The 23483-nt window shown below is 35.7% G+C and overlaps 1 protein-coding gene and 1 long non-coding RNA gene across 2 annotated transcripts in view; one reads left to right on the top strand and one right to left on the bottom strand.

Annotated features, from left to right (window-relative positions):
* The window catches only part of COL11A1 (collagen type XI alpha 1 chain), a 140724-nt gene that overhangs the window by 62011 nt on the left and 55230 nt on the right, over positions 1-23483 (top strand). Inside the window, 18 exon segments of the mRNA XM_050712384.1 lie at positions 1333-1386; positions 2783-2836; positions 2951-3004; positions 3566-3619; positions 6838-6891; positions 7004-7048; positions 8426-8479; positions 8568-8612; positions 9056-9109; positions 9580-9624; positions 10538-10591; positions 12353-12397; positions 13972-14025; positions 14106-14150; positions 17838-17891; positions 18750-18764; positions 18766-18858; positions 21031-21084. Of these exon segments, the coding sequence (XP_050568341.1) occupies positions 1333-1386; positions 2783-2836; positions 2951-3004; positions 3566-3619; positions 6838-6891; positions 7004-7048; positions 8426-8479; positions 8568-8612; positions 9056-9109; positions 9580-9624; positions 10538-10591; positions 12353-12397; positions 13972-14025; positions 14106-14150; positions 17838-17891; positions 18750-18764; positions 18766-18858; positions 21031-21084 (927 nt within the window).
* LOC118243708 (uncharacterized) lies at positions 3404-6078 on the bottom strand. The gene is made up of 3 exons (XR_004777304.2): positions 5988-6078; positions 5689-5908; positions 3404-3599 (listed from the first exon to the last, which is right to left on the bottom strand). It is a non-coding gene; the product is annotated as an uncharacterized LOC118243708 (long non-coding RNA).

Here is a 23483-nt window from a genome sequence, read left to right as displayed (position 1 = left end):
AAAAATCCAACTCTTTGGTCTGGCAACATTTTTGGCCAAGAGTTTCAGAAGCAGCTACAGATTCTTGGTACATTTGTGCGCCCAGCTTATTTCAACAATTAAATAGTTGGAGTTTTAAATCTTAATAGGACCTTTATTTTAATTTAATTTTTAGGCAATAAAATACAAACATACATATCAATTATTACATGGTTTAAACACAGGATTCTTGTAGCACCAATCTAGCTTCAACTGAGTCGAGTTCACATGATTGATTAACACAGAATACAAAAGAAAGTTCTGCCTATTGTTATTAATTAAATGCAGAGCTTACACCAGGGAAACCTAAACAGACAGTCACCACTTAGGAAAGCCACTATTCTCTCCACTGCCAGTACCAGTTTAAGATCTGATTTTCAATTTGATTAGAACCCGATTTAGTACCTGCAAGGTCAGTGGGAATTTTTCTGCTCCAAGATGCTAGGCTTAGCATTAAGCGAAGCCTTAAGACCACTTCTTTCTTTGAATGGTTACTGTGGTGGACATAGGAGGTGGATCAGTCTTCCAAGGTCTGCAAGATTCTTTTTATATTAAATACCTTAATTTGGTTATGACCTGTTTCAGAGGTCAGAAATGCAAAAGTACTTCTGCCCGTAACAGTAAACTTGATATGTTCCTTCTCTGGGCTGTATTTCATGTGAGCATGTCAGGAGCTTTTGGGAGACCACTGTTAAGAAAAGACAAACTTCCTTTAATTAATTTTGCCCCAGATTCCATGTACAGTATCTTACCCTGGATGAAGATTTATTTTCGGTCTGTTTATATGTAAAACTCTGAAAATCTTTATTTAATCAGAGTAAAGAAATGCAATTAAGTAGATTTTCCACTTTTTCAGAGCAGATGCACAAAGACCTTCATTAAAATATCACTGTAGTTTATGTTAACTTATTTTCTGTACAACACAGAAATGGATAAAGGTGAAAGATGGGTTTCATTTCTGTTGACTTCTCTGCAACTGGTGGACTTCTGCTTGCATGATTTATGTTCTTACTGTGATCATATTTAGCTCTCAAGTCACATTTGATTCCATTTAAATCTGTGGGAGTTTTTCTTTGGTAACAGAAAGATTTTTGGCCGTTAGGCCCAGTATCTAAACAAGGGTACATCAGGGTACACATTCAGATCCAGATGGTGAATTCACACTATCTAATAAACAGGGCTGTTTGTTTTTTTCTCCCTGTCATTAATATATATAGAAAATAGGAATAGAAAATAACTTATTCATTCAAGTTTCGTTGTATGTTCAAATAATATGTGTTGCTTTTTTTCTTCCTTTTTTTTTTTTTAATCAAGGGAGGACCTGGAGCAGCAGGTGCCAAGGGAGAAAGTGGTGAACCAGGTCCCCAGGTACAATAACATTGGCTGTTTGAGCTTTTTTATATTTAAGAAAATGCATTCATATCACTTCAATGAAATCAGTCAACTGCATGTAGTAACATGCAGTTGAAGGAACTTAGCTTTTAGAATATGGCTTTAATTAAATGCAATAGCTTGATTGTTCATTTTGATATACGAAAGTAAATCTACCTTTACATAACAAAGAACAATTATAACTTGTGTAGTGTTTTCACTTGAAAACTTGTTTTAATATTGGCTCTTCAGGCTTTTAGCTCATCTCTTTTCAATAATTATATGTGAGTCTGCAAGTGTATGACCTTGAGCCTTCAGGTCTCATAAGGTGAGAGTGGTAGAATTTAGTTAGTAAATAAACAGGAAATTTTAAAGAAGGACTCGATGATATAACAAGAAGTGGTCTTTAGAAATCAGTACATGCTTTTCTTCTCAGCTTACTATTATATCAGATCCTGCAGTGAAGTAAAAGAGCACTGAAAAACTTTGAAATCTTACACCTTAAACCTTAAATAAGGAGTTCTTAAAGAAATTGTGACAGAAGTCTCTGGAACAATAATTTTGCCATGTCATGAGTGGTATCATGGATCAGCTACATTATTAAGTGCCTGTCTTAAAACTGCACATGGATATTTGCAGAAGAAGAAGAAGAAGAAAGCAAATGAACAAAAAAGCACTGTGAACAGCTGGCCAGCCTCCTTGTTTGCTTACTTACATTTTTAGCATTGTTTCTCTTCCTACTCAGTATTTTTAGATGCTAGTCTGTATCATTGCTATTTCCACCTGAAGGAGACGCATTTTGATGGGGGATAAAAACAGTTCCACAGAAATGTACACCCACCTAGTCTACAGTGAAAGTTACATGTGTCTTAACAGTGGAATTAGGTTTTTCAGTCTGGAGTTATTTGGTCTTCCTCTAGTTAAAACTGTGATATATAAAACTAAGGATGTGAGCTATTTAGTAGCACAACTCTTGTTTGCATATGAATTAGGACTCTGAAATAAGCACTCTTCAGTTTTCATCAAATAATTTTGTGGCTGAAATAACTTTGGCATGACAGAAACAAGGATTTTCAAATCACAGGGTTGAGATTTCCGAAGTAATCAAAAGAATGTAACAAGCTTTTATGTTAAAGGGGCCAATTGTGCCATGTGTAGTGTCATCTCATGAAGACTGCTGTTAAAATTGGTAGTTTTAAGCTAGATTGGATGATTGTGTTATATTAAAACTAATAGGAATTTGAAAACCAGAATCTATCTCGGGGGGGGGGGGGGGGGGGGGGAGCAAAAAACGTTCTGCATTTTAAAGTTTATCCTGTTCTTGAGGTGAAATGTTTAACTAGCTTTTTGCTGACATGAATGTGATTCTAAGAATTGTATTCTTTAAATTCAGGGTCCTCGTGGTGTTCAAGGTGCCCCTGGTCCAAGTGGAAAAGCTGGCAAAAGGGTAGGTAGTGTGTAGGTCAATCCTGCTCTGGGTAAATAGTTGCTGTTTAAATATGTTTAAAAATTAACAGATTCCACCACATTTTCAAATGTTTGCCCCTTTGGATTTTTGCAGGGTCGTCCTGGAGCTGATGGTGCCAGAGGAATGCCAGGAGAGCCTGGTGCAAAGGTAAATAAAAAGACCTTGGAATGGGCTAGATGGATTTCAAGTACCACAGTTTGCAGGCCAACCCAAGATTCTACTCTCAAGTGAAAATACTGAGGTTTCAGATGGCTGGGTCAGATGCAAGAGTGGAGAATGAATCATCTATTTAAAATATGCTAATTAATGGTAATGGTTAGTAGTCTGACCTTGAAGTAACTTGATTCTTTGGGTACGATTCCTATCCCTCTGAGTCACTTTTTAGTTACAGAGTATCAGCAAGAGTAAAGTCAGTCTTGCTACTGAGAAGGGTGGCCAGAATCAAGCTTTTCATTTCAGGGTAGACTTCTTTTTGTAAACAGAACAACAACAGTACAGTGAAAAAGCTGGTGTGGCATATTCTCTTGCTTTAATGCACAGAAGGAAAATTAGTGAGTTTGATCAATGTGCTCCCTCCCCTCCATGTATGTCATTCAATAATAGAAGTGTACCATAACTCCAAATTAACAGAGAGAGAAGGCACAATTTACTCAGAGTAATACAGAATGTAATGGTCATTTACTGAAGCTGTGATTTCTTCTTTCCAAGGGTGACAGAGGATTTGATGGTCTTCCTGGCCTCCCTGGTGACAAAGGTAACAGGGTAAGAAAAACATGCATATGTATATAACAACATATTGATACAGTCACAGAAATAAGATATTATTCACTAAGAATAGCTGAAATAGAATGTCAGCATTTCATACTACAGAATAACATCTATATTGTCACATAATGTATTTCTTATAAAACATTTTAGTAATATCAATTAGCAGATGACAATTCACACATTAATGATTTAAATGTATTTTTATAATTCAGATCACATCTTCAGCTAGGTTTTGCGCTAGGTGTTTTTTTTAGTTTAGAAATTTGTTTGCTGGATTTAAATTGATTGTTAAAGGAAATAGTAGTATAGTAAATTAGCATGAAGTTTCTATATCAGAAGCATAATAAATTTTAACCTACTGAGAAGCTTGCTCAAAAAAATGTATTTGAGTGTTTGAATTACAAACTGAATTGTTTAGTGTGTGCCATTTCAACAATTTCAGCTTAAAGACAGATCAAAGTCAGATGGGAAAAGTTAGATAACTTGAAATAATATTTAAACAACTTGTGTACTTGCTCTGTATGTCCTACCAATCTGTAAGATGAGGTTGCATCTTTCCTTACAAAGTGTAGAAAGAATCACAGCAGGGGCTTTCTGCTCTAAATTAAAATCCTAAGGTAGATGGCTGTAACAACATATGCTACTGAATGTAACTCCTGGTAAATGCAGTGCACCATAAAAGAAACAGTGGGTGGAAATGTCAAAACAAAACATTCCTATATGCACTGATGCTTGATGACCATGGAATGATTATAGCTCTCACTCTTCAATGGGTTAGCACAGTTGCTGTCCTTCCCAGAAAATCTCACCAGGGTTGACTGTTGACCCATAAGGTAGGGCTTTGCAATAGCATCTAAGGATTCTCTTTTGAGTTCTTTTTGCTATGGGGGAAGAACTTTCAGTGTCATACACAAATATCTTGGTCCTCTTCTGTCATTCCCTTTTCTTAAAAAGTGTAAAGCAATCAGCACTTCACCGAATTGAAATCTGGCTTAATCAGCAGGTGACCAGCAGAGGGGGCTAGACATTAAGCTCTTGCTACTACTCTCTGAAGGCTAAGCAGAAACTGGTTCAGAGCCAGGCTATGTGTCTGCTCTCCAACCTCAGATAGTAGAATTGTTAGTCCATGGGACCTTCCATGTCATAAAGACTTTTTCTTTTTCTTCCAAATATATTATTTGATTCATATTTCTTAAATTAAAAAAAAAAAAAGAAGTGAAATAGAAGAATAAGTTTGCATTAAAATTTACATCATATGAAAAGAATGACTTTTCATCATTTGTTTTCATCCCACAATTTAAAAATCACTGTGTTCTGTGTGTCTGAGGCAATCTTCTTTAGAAGTACAAACCATGTTCTCTTGAGAAACAGCTCAATTCAAAACCAGACAAGATAGCTGCAGCTCTATGGATTCAGAAGTATCAACAGCATATAATGCAAATATTCAGTTCTCTTTGGCTTGCAATAAAGAGAACAAAAAGACAAGAGAAACGTGTTTTCTATTGTGGTTATGTTTCAGATGTAAAAGAACTGATGTTGAAAACCTGTAACTTTAGAAGTAGCTGTTTTAGGACTTATTTTAGAATTACTCATATCTGAATTGAGTTGCAAATTGTATGTCTCTCTGAGATTATGCTTTTGTCAAACACAAGTTTTCAGACAGGATTTAATGGATGAGATTCTCTGAGCTCTGGTGTAGAGGATATCAGACCAGTGTAATATTTCTTTTAGCCTTAATATTTTTGACTTTGAATATGTTTTATTTAGATGTAATAGAAATGTACCGATTCTAAACTATTTAATATGCAAGGCACTATCTACTAGAAGAAAAGATCAAAGGAAAAAGAAATTGAGGCTTTGGCAGAACATTGGAAGGAAAGAATTAGAGAGTGGAAGATCTGAGAATGTTGATAGGATGTTGTGTTCTGACTTTATGACAATACCAGGACACTGAATGAGAGCTCCTAATCTAACTCTAAGTGCCATGTTACTGCAAGACAAGAAAGGTAGCATTTTAAGGGGCTGAACATTTTCAACATTTGAAGGCTTAAGTCAGTTTTCACCTGGATATTAATTGGAAGCTAGAGCACAGATCACGCATCTCATGAGTCACCCTTCAGTAGCATCATTTAGAATGTAGAAAACCAAATGCTGTACCACCAGCAGATCATGTTGAATAGTTTCAAAGCTTAGCAAAATGTAGAAACTATTGTTGTAACTCATTTTCTGGCTGTGAAAATGCAGTTCATAGAATTTCATTCTCTTCAATGATGACTCCTATTTCTAGAGGACAGAAAAAACAGTGGAATAAAATCCTGACATCCTTAATACAAGAGCACTCTGGAGTAAGAGACCAACTTACCTAAAATCCCCTTGGAAAGTTTGAAAGAGTAAAGAATGGAGCTGCTAAAGAGTGACTACATATATCTCTGCTATGATCCACAGCAGTGGTCATGCTCCTTGGAGGCACTGATTAAATTAAGGAAAACAGGATGAATACTTGGTTGTTGTCCAATGCCAGAAGGAAGTCACAGTCTAAAAACCTGCTGCCTAGAAAGAGGTCAGTCAGTGGTGTTTGAGCTATGCAACACACTAGTTTTCTTTAATGGGGAAAGAAAAATAAATCTTAGAAGTATGGTCCAGAATGTACTGAGACTTTGCATAGACTTGAAAAGCCCCAGCCTCAGAGGGGAAGTGTGGAAGTCTGGCTGCCTTCCAAAGCCTCAGACAAATCAGTCCCAAGGCTCTCAACAACTGCTGCCAGGGTAGGTGGTTCTGAAAGGTGGTCAGTGCACTTCACTATGTATATTCCAGGGCCCAGCAACTGGCTTATTAACTTCTGACCCATGTACACATTCCTTATTTTCCTGGCAGAAATACATTATGTGAGGGGAGGGGAGCTGATGAGACAAAGAAAAATGTGGGTACACATTAAGACTACCTTTTGTAGCAGTAGTTTGTGTATGTTCTGGGGCAAAGAGTAGTTACAGAGCAAAATTTTACAAATACAGATAGCTCATTGTTTCAATAAAGCTCTTTTTTTTATAGTAATGTAATAAAAGACTTTACTGAATACTATAACAGATTTGTATCATTATGTCAACACATGTTTTGACACATCAGACTGCAGCTAACACATTTGTTTTTATTTCTCTTGCCATCCTTTATTGTTTTCAGCCACAGACATATTAATGACTTTTCCTCTTCTACAGGGAGACCGTGGCCCACAGGGACCTCCTGGCTTACCTGGTGAAGATGGATCAAGAGTAAGTTGCTATTTACTTGAGATACACCATAAAACTTGAACCATGTAATGGGAATATGGTCATAATGCATGACTTTTTTCCTAAAACTCCTATTCCCTTTGTACAAAAACAGGGAGAAGATGGGGAAGTTGGACCAAGAGGTCTCCCAGGTGAAGCTGTAAGCAGTGCTTTCTTATTTTTTTGTTTCTGGCCAATAGCCTGTTTTACAAATAAAAGTCACTCTCAGATTTGTTTTCCTTTCTATTGAATTGCTCTGGATTCCAGGCATAAACATCAATGTGTGTGTGTGTATATGTAGAGAAAACTGATACTATCTGAAAAGTAAGCAAATGAACAGTTTTGTTAGGAGTGAAACACTACTCACAAAATTACAATTAAGCCAGGGAAAAATCCAGACAAGTATTCACGACTTCGAGAGTCACAAAGGCTATTTCTTGTCCTATTGACCTAGTATAAAATCAATCACTGCAGACCTTGATACATGAGAATATAACCAAACCCCTGTTTCTTTGAAAGTACTTTCCAGACATCTATTTATTAGAAAATAAGGCCTTGTTTTTCCTTTTTTTTTTGCCCCACTACTGTGCTTCATTGTGTATTTTTGCACTTGTTTTCTATACAGAGTTTCCACTGCTGTCAGTTATAATTCTACAGGTGCTGTCACTGCAGAGCAGAGTTCTGCATTGCAGGCAAGAAATCAAGTTCAGAAAGGCGATTTTTACCCTAAATGTATGATATACTGCTGCCTACTTATGAAGTAGGAAGAAAATGCTACAGTCAGAGTATTAGTATATGTATATATGTATCACTATGCACTATGCATCAGACGTGAGGAAACTTTTCTGCCCACTTTAGCAAGTGTGATATGAATGATGATACAAATGATGAAAACTAATTTTAATTTCCATAGTGTAAAGTCAAAAGATTCAGCTACAGAGCAAATCTTGCTCATGTTATTTAAGAGAATAGCCCTTGATCTTTTGTGGATTTTTTGAGGGGTACGAGTAACAAACCTGATTTTGGCTTTCAGAATGCCTTGCATTTTTTATAAGAAAAATTTCAGTAGCTTTTAATTATTTAACGGATCTTTACTACAAATAAAAACACTGTTTCTCACTGCAACTAGTAGTAGAGAGTACGATAGACCATGTTTTCTAAAGACAGGAGTACAAACATGTATGCTACAATTCAGGTCAAACCTTCAGGCCAAGACACAGCTGAAACTTCAGTGGAAGATACTGTGCCAATGTTCTGTACCAGGAAGTAGAAACAGTTATTTCCTACCTTTCTCTGAAATGACCACACAACTGGCTGAATCAAAGCTTGCCCTTCCAGTGATGTTCTGTTCAGGCATACAACAGACTGCAGGAGAATTTGTTATCAGTGATTTTTTTCCTTTCTTCCCTAGGCCCTATGCTGCCATCCCATTATCATTCCTGCTCCTTGTCATAGAACTCACCCAGTCCTGCTCCTGGGGCTCTCCTTGTTCAGAAATATTCATGCAGGTATTAATAAGTATTTCTTCTCTTTACAGGGTCCACGGGGATTACTGGGCCCCAGAGGTACACCTGGCCCCCCTGGACAACCTGTACGTAGGATGTGTTTTATATTTGCAATTTCTGGAAGAAAAATGAAAGTCCACTGAAAGTTGCTTGTGTTTTTATCATTTGTTGTAGGGCATTGCAGGTGTTGATGGACCTTCAGGCCCAAAAGGAAATATGGTGAGTAAATAAATTGAGAATTAAAAAGGGAGCGAATTTTAAAAATCCTTTCTATATTCCCTCGTCCCTGCCAGTGCCATCCCCTCCATTTTATTAAACTTTTCTGTTATCCCATTCAGATGCTTCATGATCTTACACTGAAAAGAGAATCTTCTATTGCTTAGTCTTCAGCCAAAAGACCTAACCAAGCATTCTCTCAAGCTCCTTTAGCACCATGGACTCCAGTGCTTAGGTCCTATGTGTGGACTGTTAGTCTCTTTTAAAGTAAAGACCATGATATTCATTAGCATGAAAAAAAAAAAAATCATACTGGATCGAAAGTTGGTGGTAGAGTTTTAAGAGGGAGGAACAAAGATGAGTTTGTATTCCTTTTAGTCCTGACAATGAGGATCTGTAGTGCAGAAAAGCAAACCTAATGCCTTGATATTTTTTTTGCATGATAGGGTCCTCAAGGGGAGCCAGGACCTCCTGGTCAGCAAGGAATCCCAGGCCCGCAAGTAAGTGTAAAATAACTCTCAAAATGTACGATGTGACTTGCAGCAAATGTTTAATAAATGAAATTAGTGCAAAGCTAGCTTTTCACGTGCAAAACTGATAAAGCTTGAAGGATTTTATAAATAATTATGCATGTGTGCCTAGGGCGGTGAGAGCAGAGTTTTCAAGTAAGCTTTCAGAGGGATTTTTTGTTCAGGAGAAAAATGATTCATTCAGTGTTCCTGGAATGCAGCAGGAATGGCCACACCTGGAGGAGGGTTCTGAATAGGATCTTGTTACAGACCTGCTGCCAGAATAGTGGCTTGTGCAAAAGGCTCACACAAAACTCCTGATCTAACTGGTAAGGGAAAAAAAAAAAAAAAAAAGTCACATATTTGCCAGTGTGTTTAAACAGATTAATGAGGGACCTTTAGTAGGGTGAATGTATGTATATTGTTCTCCCTGGTTTCTCACACTAGTTTCTTTTTAATAGGGGCTTCCTGGTCCGCAAGGTCCTATTGGACCTCCTGGAGAAAAAGTAAGTTACAGCATTATTCTGGAATTTCGCAGTCAGTTCTGTGCGACAATCTTGCTTAAGTGCTTAAGGTCTTTGCTATGTTTTAAAGCATAGTAACCTAAGATCTCAAAATGAATAAATGTTCCTGAAATCATCAAGTAAATAAATAACCAGTGGAGACCTGGCTTTCCTCTCATTTGTACTTTTTCAGAAGCATAATTTTCTCCCTTTATTTTGTGTTATTGTTTCCTTCATTAGATTCAGAACCCTATCTACATTATTAAACATTGTATACTTGTGTGTCGATTAATTTCACAGCAAGCTGTGAAAATTATTTTTATTGCTCTTTTTTTTTTTTTATAACAAAGTTTTTTATCTACTAATGGTTGATTCTGCTCTCATTTTACAAGGATTATATTTTGACATATCTCTGGTGTAATTGGCATAGCTGTAGTGTCACTTCATGTATTTTTTTTCCTGATCTGTTTGTAGATGTTCCTGTGGTTTGAAACATGTCTTCTGTCAATTTCAAAAATGTCACTGTTGAATTCTAAACTAGCTTTACTCTTCTCCCCTTTTTGCTTGATTCTTCTTTGATTTTAGGTGTAACTACATTTTATATCCTTTGCTCTTATAATTATAAATGTACTGAATATGGATTTTTTTTTCCTCTTTTCCTTGACTGTTTTTCTTTTCCTTAGCTATTCTACATCTTTTACTCTACATCTCGGTTACTCTCCACCTTTTCTTTAGCTACTCTACATCTGGGGTGGATTTGCCAGCTGTTTTAAAAGAGACTGAAATACTAAAATGACCTACATTAGTTTGCTGGTTGCCTAACTTCAGTCCTCAACTAGAATGATCCTCTATCATCCTAGCAAATGATAGAATGTTCACTATCAATCTTAAGATGTGTCTCTTTTACTGCATTTAGGGACCTCAAGGCAAGCCTGGCCTGCCTGGCCTTCCTGGTTCTGATGGACCTCCCGTAAGTAACCGAATATTTCATCCCTTGAATGTCTAAATAGTTCTACCAAATAATATATAACAATATCTGTGTTGCAAAAAGAAAATATAGAATAAAAGGACCAGTAATCCTAGTTGGCAACAGCATGATAAAATACATCTAAACACTGTATTGTTTGTGCTACTAAAACTTTTAGAATTATTTTTTTGCGGCTGCTGCTAAAGATGTCTGTGGGCTTTTAAAATGTGGTCCCTGATGGTGAAATTTGGCCAGTTCAGAACAGCTATCCCATCTGTGTCGCCCGCCAACTTCTTGCCCACCACAAGCCTACTTGCTGGGGGCTGAGCGGTAAAAAATGAAAACTCCCATGCTGTGCACACATTGCTCAGCAATAGTCAAAAGACTGGTGTGTTCTCAACACTGTTCTAGTCACAAATCCAAAACACAACACCATATGGACAGCTATGAAGAAAATTAACTCCGTCCCAGCAATACTTGATACACCTACCCAAAATTATCTCATTCATGAACAAGTAGGTTTGTTCCAAGGAAATGCAAGGGAGGTAGGTTAAACTAAGTCCATTCTAAATGACACACCTCTTTACAACCATAGAATTATACTTGTGATTGAAGGAAATGAGCAGTACCTTCCTGATGGCTGTGAGCTTTGTATCTGATCCTATATCTGTGTTAATCAGTTGAAAGCTCAAAGGCATTTTTTCAGAAGATAGGTAAATTCTTGCTATGTTATTTCTTTTCACTTCACTTCTATGTAAGGAGATGTCATTCTATTTTGAAGGACAGACATTGTTAGAAGTGGTATATTATACCGGAATTATTAGAAATCTACAGGGATACAAATGTGCTCAGAAACAGCAGCAGTTCTTGAATTATTTAATGTTATTGAGACCTCTGCTACTGGATGGGGATATGAAATTTTGTGCACAAAAAAGTATCTTCTAGGAGATGTGGATTAAACCATTGACACATGTATGCTTTAAAAAACAAATAACAAATATTCAATGTTAGTAAGACAAACTTTTTAAAGGAAAATTAAAAATCAATGCTAAGCAGGTATCGAATACTTTTTATTTTATGATTCTTTTAATAAACTACATACGTTAAACTGTTTTCCAAACCAGTAAATTGAATATAAGCAATAGGGATTTGTTATATAAGATTAGCAGCCACATCAAAATCATATCACATTTGACACACCAAAAACATTATGGGATGTAAACAAGACTAAAACATGAATGGTTTTAGTAAATAGCTACATATTATTTGGGAGCACATCTGGCAAAACAAGAGATTTACTATTCTCTTCTAATAAGACCAATCAACATAGATAGAAAAAGGATTCCCAAGAAATAAACATTTTATGTTAAAAACAAGTCACAATTTAAAGCAAAGACATTGAAAGTAGCATAGAATGTTAAAAGTAGATAAACCTTCTATTGGCTTCTGCAATAATTCCCATAACTTTTGAAAAGTGTTTTAGGAATACGTTCATGCTTTAGTATTAATCACCCTACTTGTTTCAGAATCAAATTTGAATGTGTCTTGCATTAAAAGCCTCTTGAAACATTAACTAGACAAAAGGAGTGATCACAATATTCCTAAAAAATCATGTTAACTATTTTCCAGCTTTTCCAGATAAGAAATATTGAAACTGTGTTTAGTGACTTGAAATTCAAGTGTTTAAATAACTGTGTTTTTATAATGAAATGTCATTTGCCAAAATGATTATTTTCCAAACCAGATACATTTCTTTTAAACTAGGGGCATCCTGGCAAAGAGGGTCAGTCTGGAGAGAAAGGTGCATTGGTGAGTTTCAAAACTTTTCTATTTATTTACATAGCATTTTTTCTGTTTGATGTTACACCTGTTACTTCAAAGAACTATTCAAGAAGAAAACCCATGACACATGCAGAATATCTGTGTGCAAACATATTAACTATATTCTAAAGGAGATTACTAATATGAGCATAGACATTACTCTTTTAAAGTAAAACTGATTATGGAGTTGACAGAATAGTAATCAATAGAAGTTGCTTACATGTCACATGGATAACTTGTAAATAGTTTGACTTTACAATTCTGGAGTGTACAGTAGCTGCTAGGACTCTTCAGACCCTTGTTTTTTGGAAACTTACAAATGCGTGCATATAAACTGTATTTTTTTTTAGGCTACCTTAAAGTCAGTGGCAGTGACAAGTAATTCCTTTAATATAATGAAGCATCAAAGAGTCTTAGGGCTCTGTAAAGCTGATTTTAGTTGCAGTACTGATTTCAATGACAGTAATAACAGGATACCTATTCTAGATAGACAGGATGAATGAATGAATGAATAAGACTTTTCAGAAAGTACAATTCCACTGACACTAGCATATTAATTTTTGTCCAGAATGCTGTTTGCTACAGCCTTCTAGATTTTATCTCCATTTCTTAAGAAAATAAAGCTTACACAAATCATTTATGTTTTGAAAGTGTGTGTATATATATATATATGACCATGTCAGTTCTTCCTTATACCTTTTGAATTTGCTGATAAATTTCAACCAAATTTGCAAAGAACTGTTATTTCTCAGAGATATTAAGGGCCTATTTTTTTTTTTTTGTGAAAAGACACAGTTGGAAAGCAGAAGACCTTATTATTAGGGGAAGACCATGCTGTATGTCCATCTCCAACATCAACGAATCAACAAAGCAGCTCAGCCTCAGGCACAGATCTGAACATTTCCAGGCTTCCTTGCTTTCATAGCTTAAAGAACTCAGTTCCTTTAGACACCACCAGCAATTGCATAGTATCCTAATTAAGCATCTTTTAAATACTCAGCAAACAGTAATTAACAACATCCAAACACCAGTCAATATTATTAAATACTGTGAGCCTTCTAATTGTCAGGTTTGTAACCTTTTTTCTTTTTCCAGACACCATGATTTTTATTATTATTATTATTTTGGTTTGTACTTTTGACTTGCCATCATCATAATTAAAATATAGATTTTGTCCAGTAAGACACCATAGACACCATTAGCTGGCATCTTTTTTGTGGTGGTGGTGGTGATTGGTTTTTGTTGTTTTTTTTTTTTTTTTTTCCACATTCTCAAATTACCATTGTTTCAGATTATTTGTGTTGTGGATAGAAGTTTCCCAAATATACAAGTAGAACCAAGTTCATAAATCTATTAATAGTTTTATACTGATATTGAAGACTACTTTGTGATGACATGACTTTTCTTTATGTCAGGCAGCCTGAAAAGTCTATCAACCCAGTGTTATTTTGGTGTCTCACACATGACTGCTGCAGTATAGTGAAAGAACAAGGATTAGGCTAAGAAGTACTTGTTAACCAACTACTATACAAACAAAGCTTCTTTGCTCCTATCTATTTTAGGGGCCTCCAGGTCCTCAGGGTCCAATTGGCTATCCAGGTCCTAGGGGTGTAAAGGTAAGATTTAATTGCTGGATCCCTCCCCCAGCCCTTTTTGATTATATACATGTGGGTAATTCTTTATATTCTATCTTTAGGGAGCTGATGGTGTCCGTGGACTCAAGGGATCCAAAGGTGAAAAGGTAAATCTATGACAACTCGTAATTCCTTTCTCTTCTTCTGTTCTTTACTTCACTGCAGTGTCTTCTGTCTCCTTCACTGCTGTGTATTTTCTCTTGCAGCAGTGGGTTTATTTTTGCCTCAGCCTAAGGACATACCAAGCCCAGGTCATAAATCAGTGACCTCTATGATTATTTATGCTGGTACAATATAAATATAAAATATTCAGTTGTTAAAATAGGTTTGGATCCTCTTGGCACCAGTTTAAGTGATTTCTCTCTAAGCTGCTTTTAAGTACAAAATTAGAGATTCTCTGCCTTATTGATAGATGTTATTTATATAGATGTGGATGCTGAGAAGCTTGTTAGAGAGGTTTGTGGTAACAACAGTGTCATTCTAACTGTTTGATAAGGCTGTATGCTAGATTTTAAATATTTTGTACCCAAATTTTCCAAAAGCTTTCTAGGCTCCAGGTATTTTTGACCCAGGTCTTTGCCTTAGTGATGGACAACCCCAATCAGAAGCAGATATATAAGTGTGAAGAAAGCTTTTACATCTCCCTGATACCATTACTTCTTTACACAGAGCAAACGTACTTACTATAGTAAACACCCGGTGCTGCCATCTCTACTGACTTTTGATGGCCTGAAGTGGCTGAAACTACAGCCAGTATAGAGTTTAAATTCCCAATTTCCTCGGCCCTCAGAATCAGTGACAGATAACAAACACCATCAGTCATACCTCTTGTCCTCACAGGCAAATTTACCTTGTGGCTATTGTGTATATATTTATAACTATATTTCTAAATCAGAAAACCAACTCTTGCCAAAAACTCTTGATCTGAACACTAGAGATCTGTCTTTCAGGGTCAGATGCCAAGAGATGCTGTACATTTTCAGGCTTTCCTGCACCACAGTTTGTCCAACCTGCATGCTCATTTTAGAGTTGCTTATTAAATCTAATCTAAAAAAGAGGAGGGTGTTTAACACCTATGGCGACTAGACACTTGAAAAAAGCAACTTGTGCCTTACTGATTGATTAAAAACCAGCTAGGAAAAAATACAGGACTCACATACAAATAAGCTAAATAGATGTGTGTGTATATATATGTGTGTGTATCAATGAGTGCCGATTAGCATAATCTCCACTACGTTCGTGTGTTCCTAAAAATTGATCTCACAATTGCAGTAAGACATTGAACTCTCCTGAACGCCTCAAAAGGTCGCACAAATTATTTCATAGATGGTTCTCACAATGCTGTAAATGGCAGTTACACAGAGGCCTTTTTTACTGAAATTACTCAGATATTGTTACTCATCTGAAAGTATTGTAAGAGACAGAAATAAATAAACTGACCAGTCAGGAAATCTTCTGTAGGTCTTAAATAGCCCCAGGGATATCAGGGGAGGTCTATCTCTTTATGATCAGTAGATGTGACTGGAACTCTTTAGCTTTTTGTGTGTGTGTGTGTGTGTTAACAATAATGAAGAAACAGAGCATTCAGTTCTCTCCTCCTACATGGAGTAAAATCAACCGATGAACATCTCAATGGCTGGAACCTCACTGTGAAAGATGAAGAGTTTCAGTTCATTTGGCAGCCATTTGGTCAGTGGTTGGCAGATGGTCATTTCTCACTGATATGCTGCAAAGTGTTCTCGTATAGTTAGTACTGTCCATGGCCATAACTGGGAGCAGCTTTTACAATTGAAGATTTTTTTTCACATTCTACACTCTATCTTTTCCACCTCTCAGTAAATTTTGAGAAGGACCACCCTAGACTTTTAATTTATGCAATTTAAGATGACCTTGTAAAGATTATTTTCACCATCTACAAAGCACATGAAACCTGCTTGTAGAATGTTTTTAGTCTCTTTTTTTTTTCAATGACTCATGATGGGTTATCTCTTTTTTTTTTTTCATGAACGCATACTTTTGAGAAAGTAGATTTGATAGTGTATGTTTTTTTTTTTGTTTATTTATAATATTAATATCTCACCACCTATTTTGAGCTGTTTAGCACCACAGCAAATCTATTTTAAATCTAAATAACTCTTTCTAGGGTTATTTATTGCATTCTGCATGCTACTTCTGAACATTGAACAGAGTCAAAATGGCTTTAGCCTTGCAAGCTTTCACAATTGAGTCTCCCTGACCAAGGAGAAGACAAAAATATTTTGCGCTCCTGGGCCCAGAAAAATATTCTGGGCCCAGGAGCACAAAATGCATTACACTTTTTTGAAATGAGGATGAAATACAAAGCCTTTCTTGTTTGTTTATTTCAATAACATTTGGATAACGATATTGCTCTTTCCTGGCTTTATTGACAGTCCAAATGTTACTCAGATTCAAAGTCAACAATATTACTTCATTGTATAAAAAACCTGTAAAACATTTTACTAAATGCTCATTCATCACAAAGAACTTTGCTCCCAGGATAATAACTAAACATCAGATAAAAAGGCACTGCCAGTAATCTTTTGTTGTCTGGCTAAAAGGTAGGTTTAGATTAGAAGTGAGGAAGAAATTCTTCGCTATGAGGTTGGTGAGGCACTGGAACAGGTTGCCCATGGAGGTTGTGGATGCCCCATCCCTGGAAGTGTTCAAGGTCAGGTTGGATGGAGCTTTGGGCAACCTGGTCTGGTCCAGTGGGAGGTGTCCCTGCCCATGGCAGGGTTGGGGGTGGAACTAGATGGTCTTTAATGTCCCTTCCAACCCAAACTGTTCTATGATCCCATGATATTGGAGCAATGGCTGTATGATGAGTTAAATTAAGGAAGACTGAACTAAAAGCTGATCAAATATGCTAGGATAAGTTGTGCACAACTAAACTGAACAACTCTGGAGATTTGTGTTTGTATCTGAAATAACTCATACAGGTATAAATGAAACTTGTACAAGTACTGTCTGCTTATACTTCATTATGGGGACCTATTAAAATACCCGGAGTAAATTCTCTGCCAGACCCTATTAGGCAGTAAATAAGTAATTCACATCAAGAATAAAAAATAATGTTCACCTGGTTTTGCCACTGTATATAAATTCAGTCTTAATGTCCATTGTTTTATCCACTTTCTTTCCATTACATCAGCCAATGAGAGTAGGCAGGGCTGTGTTGCCAGACACCCAACAACTGTATAGAGACTACTTCTTCCTTTAGTGGTTACGACCATTAATATGTCTTAATTTTTAATTAAGATTCCATTGCCAGCCAATTCTTCGATTCCTTTCATGACACTATTAAGACACTAGTCTAAAAGAAAAGTTAATTAAAAGGGAGGTTCTGCTATTGAAAAGAAAAACACTGAATAATTTGTCACCATTTTTTTTCATTTAATTAAATTGATGGCCTTGTTAAAAAGAGTGATAATCCAAAAATGTTTAGGAGTTAAGAAATGATTTTATAAGATAATTCATGATAAAACCGAAGAATTATTTTGTCTATGCCTTTAAAAAACCTTTTAAACAGTTTTAAACAGCTGCTATTAGGAACTTTCAAACTAAAAAGTCATTTTGTATAGTGTACTTATGTACTCTCTCTAACATGGGAATAGCCATATTAGAATTTTCTTATGTTCTCACTCTATCTAAGCAAATTATTTGAATCTGTAGTAAATGTATTCTCTTATTTTGTCTGCAGAAAACAAACAGCAACAACAAAAACAGCTCTTTATTACTAAAAGTCTTATTACATTTATTTCTGCCTTCTTTAGGGTGAAGATGGTTTCCCAGGATTTAAAGGTGACATGGGCCTTAAAGGTGATCGGGTAAGCATTTATTCATGTCCCTTAGGATCTTAAAATGTGTAAATGTTATTTTGAAATGATCACTGAAGGGAACAAGTAAATTTACACTGAAAATAAAGTAAAAACTTTTAGCTTACGTTGTTTCTATTCCTTGTTTATGCACAGATATAAGCCACAGATCTAGTTCTTCTGAATTAACAATGGCACAGTTATAAAGAGGAAGAGTGTCAGTTTTGGATATCATTTGCACTAAGCCTCTTCCTAGGGAGTTTCTTTTTCAAGATTCCAAGATCCTCCACTATTTGCCTGAGGAAGATTAATCTATGGAGATAAGATGTTTCCATTCCAACCTAGTATCTAGTAAATCTCTGTCAAAATGTGCTTTATTTTATACAATGTATACAAATACATTATAATGTATAATACAAATGTACCTATTTTATTTTATACAATGGACACTTCCTTTCATAGGAAGAGTTTCAGAAGATAAAAAAAAAAATATCACAAGAGGCTAGTGGCTTGTATCTGTTAATCTGTATACATAAATAACTGTGATGATGGTAACAATAAAAATTCTTAGATCCAAAAATTTTTCATATACGGATTGTCAGAGTGCCTTCACAAGAATTTAGTGAAGTAAAAATAAGAATGCAATTTCCAGAACGAGCTCTCTTCGGACAAGGACACTGGCCTCTAACAGTTGTGCAAGTAATATTTGGTGCCTTTATACATTTGCATTTATATAATGAACATAAGTAGTGGTATTTTCCTAATCTCCATTTATGTTTAATAAAAATTTATTTTCAAGTAATTGTAGGTAGTCTTGCTACTATATGCACACAGTCAATTGCTCCATATTTATATAGTGTTGTATTTTAGGGAGAAGTTGGTCAGCCCTGGTCCACGAGGAGAAGATGGTCCAGAAGGTCCAAAAGGTCGAGCAGGTCCATCCGGGGACCCAGGTGCTGCTGGTCCTGCTGGGGAAAAGGTCAGTAGCCAGTTATCAACATAAACATGTCATTGCCTCATAACATAGATGCAGCCCATGATTGTCATCACTAAAAAGACAAACATCCAGATTTGCAAGATCTTAGGCTATCTAACAGTAGTTTTTATGAAACACTACTACAGTAGGTCACCGGAGTTCACATTTGAACAGGTATTGGGAATCATTTTTTGCAAGTATAAAAAACAACATTGTAATAGCTTATTGGCACATAAGTCAGGAAATTTCTTGTCCTAAATTACATACAGTGCACACCAACTACAAAAAATATGATTCAGAGGAAATAGTTGGGTACAAAGGAGGAATAAAGGTGTAGCAGGAGAGTGAATTAATATTCAGTCATATGATAGCAAATTGTGTCATTAAGATTGGTTTAAACAGAAAACATATCCTCAATAGAAATCCCAAACAAGCTTGGCAAAAGTGAAAGGTGCTATTTAAAGAGAAGACTGAATAAAGGATAGGGAAACAAAATACAGGAGGCAACAAACACACAGATAAGTACAAATCCCTGTAGAATCCTAACCTCAACAAAAAACGCTAGGGATGGATATAGAGTAGGAAAGGAAGATGAGGAATTCATATATATTTCACTGGGTGAGAGCATCTGAAAAGAAAGTGTGCCATTTTGGAAACCTGGGAAAGAATGATTAAAATAAAACAAGAAAGAAATTTCAGACATATGTATACTGTCCTTCAAAAAAGTGTGAGAAATAGAGATTTGTGAATTCTTAGATTTCCTCACAGTATTAGGGAAGTGCCTGTAAGAGCAACTATCAGTGTCCTATTCCCTTCTCATTTCCAATGACTTGTTTCATGCAAAGGTACTACTCTTCCCTGGTAATTAAAGTACTACAGTGGTCTTTTACTCTCTATGTTCAGCTGGTCCTGTGATAAGAAAGCTTTCCCAAGCAGGTTAGGGCAGCATTGTCTGAGTCAAGGAAATGCCAAGTACAATATCAAAAGAATGAGCAACATGTCAGGAAGGAGCTTAAAAAATCATCCATATCCACACTCAAAACCTAGGCAGCTGAGCCTTGCTCAATCATAAAATGAGGCACAAAATTTTCACTGAATTTAGCAAGTTTTGCTGTAGTGTCATGCTGCAAAAGATTTTAATCATTGTATGGCATGCAACTTGTTTCAGTGTGGCACAGTGCACAGTGTGGCAGCATTATAATTATTTTTGTAAATTGAGGAAAAAATTCTTTAATAACGTACCAGCCAGACCTGTGGGCTTACATGAATATGAAAATGGACATTTTTATTCATGTGCTCTATTTTTTAAGAATAAGCATGTTTATTTTCACAAATTCCCTTCCGCATACAGGTACCTGCTTCCTCTTTTCCATTATCTAAGGTTACTGCTGAGTACCATATTATATAGTGCAATCATATATTTTCCATTGAAATCTTCTCCAAAATGTGACAGCCTGGAACATGGTCTGTGTTTAGAAGACTCAAATTCATCCCTAGAGTTCCCATCTCTCAGAGATTGAAACTGCTTTCCCTTTCCCTACCTATGAAAGTGGCAAACCATCAATCATCCCCTAGACATCTTAAGAGATCAACTCCATGGGGTACTGTATTTCATTTCTAGGAATCAGTAATGTCAGCACTGATCAGACTGCTCGTCCTGTTGTCCTTTTTGAACATAGGAAAGTGGTCATGTTTGTTGATAAATCTATCATCAGCAAATAGTCAGTGGAGTGTGATTTATCATAGTCACAAACAGCTTAGAATTTTTCAACAAAAATGGTTGATTCTTCAAATGCCTATTTGGACAAAAAAAAAAAAACAACTATGAAAAACAAAGTAGCCATCACACAGTACAAAGTAAAAAGAACTTCTTCTCACTTACAATATAACAATGCCCTGATTTCATACAGAATATTACTAGTTTAATGACCTTAGCCCCACATCTTAGAGGTACTGGCTTTGCTGACCTCATTAACTGGAGTGGGATTTTTATTTAGATTTGAGGAACTAAGCCCACTGGTGATTAATAGTTAAAATGAGAAATTGATTTCATTGAATATTATATTTTATAAAGTGCCATCACTCTAGGTTGTGGAAAAAACACTTTCCATAAAGGTTTGCTGAACCACTAAGGAGGATGATAAATTAAAATTTAACACTGTGTTTTTATTGCAGGGTAAGCTTGGTGTGCCCGGATTGCCAGGATATCCAGGCAGACAAGGTCCAAAGGTGCGCTTTAAATGAATTGTAAATCTTATGCTGTTTTTCACATTTCCTTTCTTGACAATCATGATCTGAAGTAAAATCTTTTAAAATGTTGGGTCCCTAAGGCAGGATCTTCAAGGAACACTAACTTTCCTATTAAATATGCTACCTTCAAACTTTTGTCATCCTTTCATGAGTTGTGTTTTGTGTCAGCATCAGGCTGGCATACATTAAATGATGTTGAGAAAGAAGGAACTGTCTTTATGTTTGAAAGAGAATAAGCATTGTATTGACCGTGAAATGGATGCTGATGGTGATGTCAATTTTCCATGTGGTACAAGGATTCCATTTGTGTCATTACTGCTTCTTCCACAGAGTAAGCCATATTTCTTTGGAACATACAATTTACAATTTTCATCACATTTTCCTTTTGTTTTTGTTAAGACAAACATGACAAAACCCAACCCTTATTTTATTCATGTGCCGATATCTATCCTTCAGTTATCTTCTGTGTTTGATTGCAATAGAAAAAAAAAAAAAAAAAAAAAAAAAAAGAAGTTAAAATAGATGGCTTCAGGTTTAATTGAAGGTTTACATTTTTGAAACATATTTTTATGAAACATGTTTTTGAAAAGGTTGTCCTAACACAGCTTTAGGAAATGAGCATGCTAAAGTAATTCTAAAGTCTCTTTCTGAGATTAATGAGAAAGAAAAAACGGAATAAAAACATAATTTTACAGACAATTCCTGACATAAGGCCATGAGACATTGCATCTCCAGACTGTCTGAAAGACGAATCATCTAGAGCAATATCACAAGTAGAAGAATTTCTTACCCCTTCTACACAACCGAAGAATCACCTGCAATAAAATCCTCAATTTTCTCCTAGTTTGGGATGTATTTTTATCTTCCAATTTGAAAATACGATTTTTTTGGCAGAACTACAACTTCCTGTCTGGCTAAGCAAAGGGATTTTCTGACTCTTGACTATATTATAGCCTTTTTCTGTCAAGTAAATTAACTACCTGAAGAATGCTTATTCACTGAACACATTTGTGTTAATGAAAAACATCAAAAACATCTATGGAAAGTATGTATGGAGACTATTCACCTTGACAAGCGTGGGTTTTTCCCCTCCTACTTCTTAATTGAAATGTCTCAGATTTCAGTCTCTTTTTGCTCTCCTTTAGAGAACTGTCTTTTGAAAAGTCTAAGATCAAAGAAGTTTTACATTATTCAATTCTAAGAAAAAACTGATGTAACACTTCAAATAAAATTTGACTGATTCTTTTTTTCAGCAAAGACTTGCTCAAGAACAGCATTATATTATATTTTCATTGGATTAAAATTGAATATGGTTCTCAAACTGCATTCACTGTTTGCTCATCTAACTTGACACTTAAACTTTCAGGAAAAAGTAATAGCAGCTACAATGCATCAACTTGCTGGAGAATTGTTTTGAAACTTATTTACAGTCCAGTTAAAATTAATATAAGGAAGAGAGGAAAAAAAGAAACAGCAGAAAAGCTTATTAGCTAGGTAAAGGAAATAAGAAATTCTGTCCCAATATTGTTGAGAAGGTTCACACTACTCTTTTTTTTCTTTGTAATTTACTTGTTTTTCATTATTTTTCTTCTTTCTTCTTGTTCATTGAGTACTGCCATTATCTGATCTTTCACAACGTTTTTTAATCCTGCCAGTCCCTTTTGATTAGCACAATTGCAGAAAGCACTTTGTATGTAAGATATTTACATTCTAATCATGCCTATTAATGTCTGATCATTTGATTTGTTTCTTCCCCCAGCCTTTTAATTATAAACATACTTGGGCTTTATGGAGTAGGATTTTCACAATTTCATTCACTTTTGAAGTTGTAAGTGGTGAAGAATTAGAATTAAAAAAAAAAAAAAAAGAGTATCAGTCAGGTTTTCATTAGAGTCACTGTCAATGAAGTTGTACTGCCCCCAAGTTCATTAATGGATAATTGGAATGATTCATGTGACATAAGATTGAAATTTTTGTCATATACATTTTACTGCCACCACAATTTTAATAACAAGCTGTATAGATATAAATGCAATATCACAGCAGGCAGTCTGTCCAGTAGTTTTAGTGTCTGACCAAACCAAACACTGCTTTGATTTTTCATCTTCCGTAGCTTGGAAGTATTTTTTTTATTAAGTTTATCTCCTCTTTGACCCCAACTCCCTTATGACAAATTAACACATTGGCAGGTAACCCATCTGCTCTTCCTTTGGACCTGTATACCATAAATCAAGAAGAAAATGGTACTGTTCAGGTTAAGTGGGCAGTAAGCAGGAGGAAAGGGAAGAAAAAGGAGAAGCAGGAATAACTTCTGGGAGCAGCTTCTATACATAGAATCAAGTCAGATGATCTCCCCATAAATTCTGCTTACCAGAAGA

The sequence above is a fragment of the Cygnus atratus genome, chromosome 8 (genome assembly GCF_013377495.2).
Source record: "Cygnus atratus isolate AKBS03 ecotype Queensland, Australia chromosome 8, CAtr_DNAZoo_HiC_assembly, whole genome shotgun sequence".
Lineage (NCBI taxonomy): Eukaryota > Metazoa > Chordata > Aves > Anseriformes > Anatidae > Cygnus > Cygnus atratus.
This window is presented reverse-complemented; position numbering and strand designations above follow the sequence as displayed.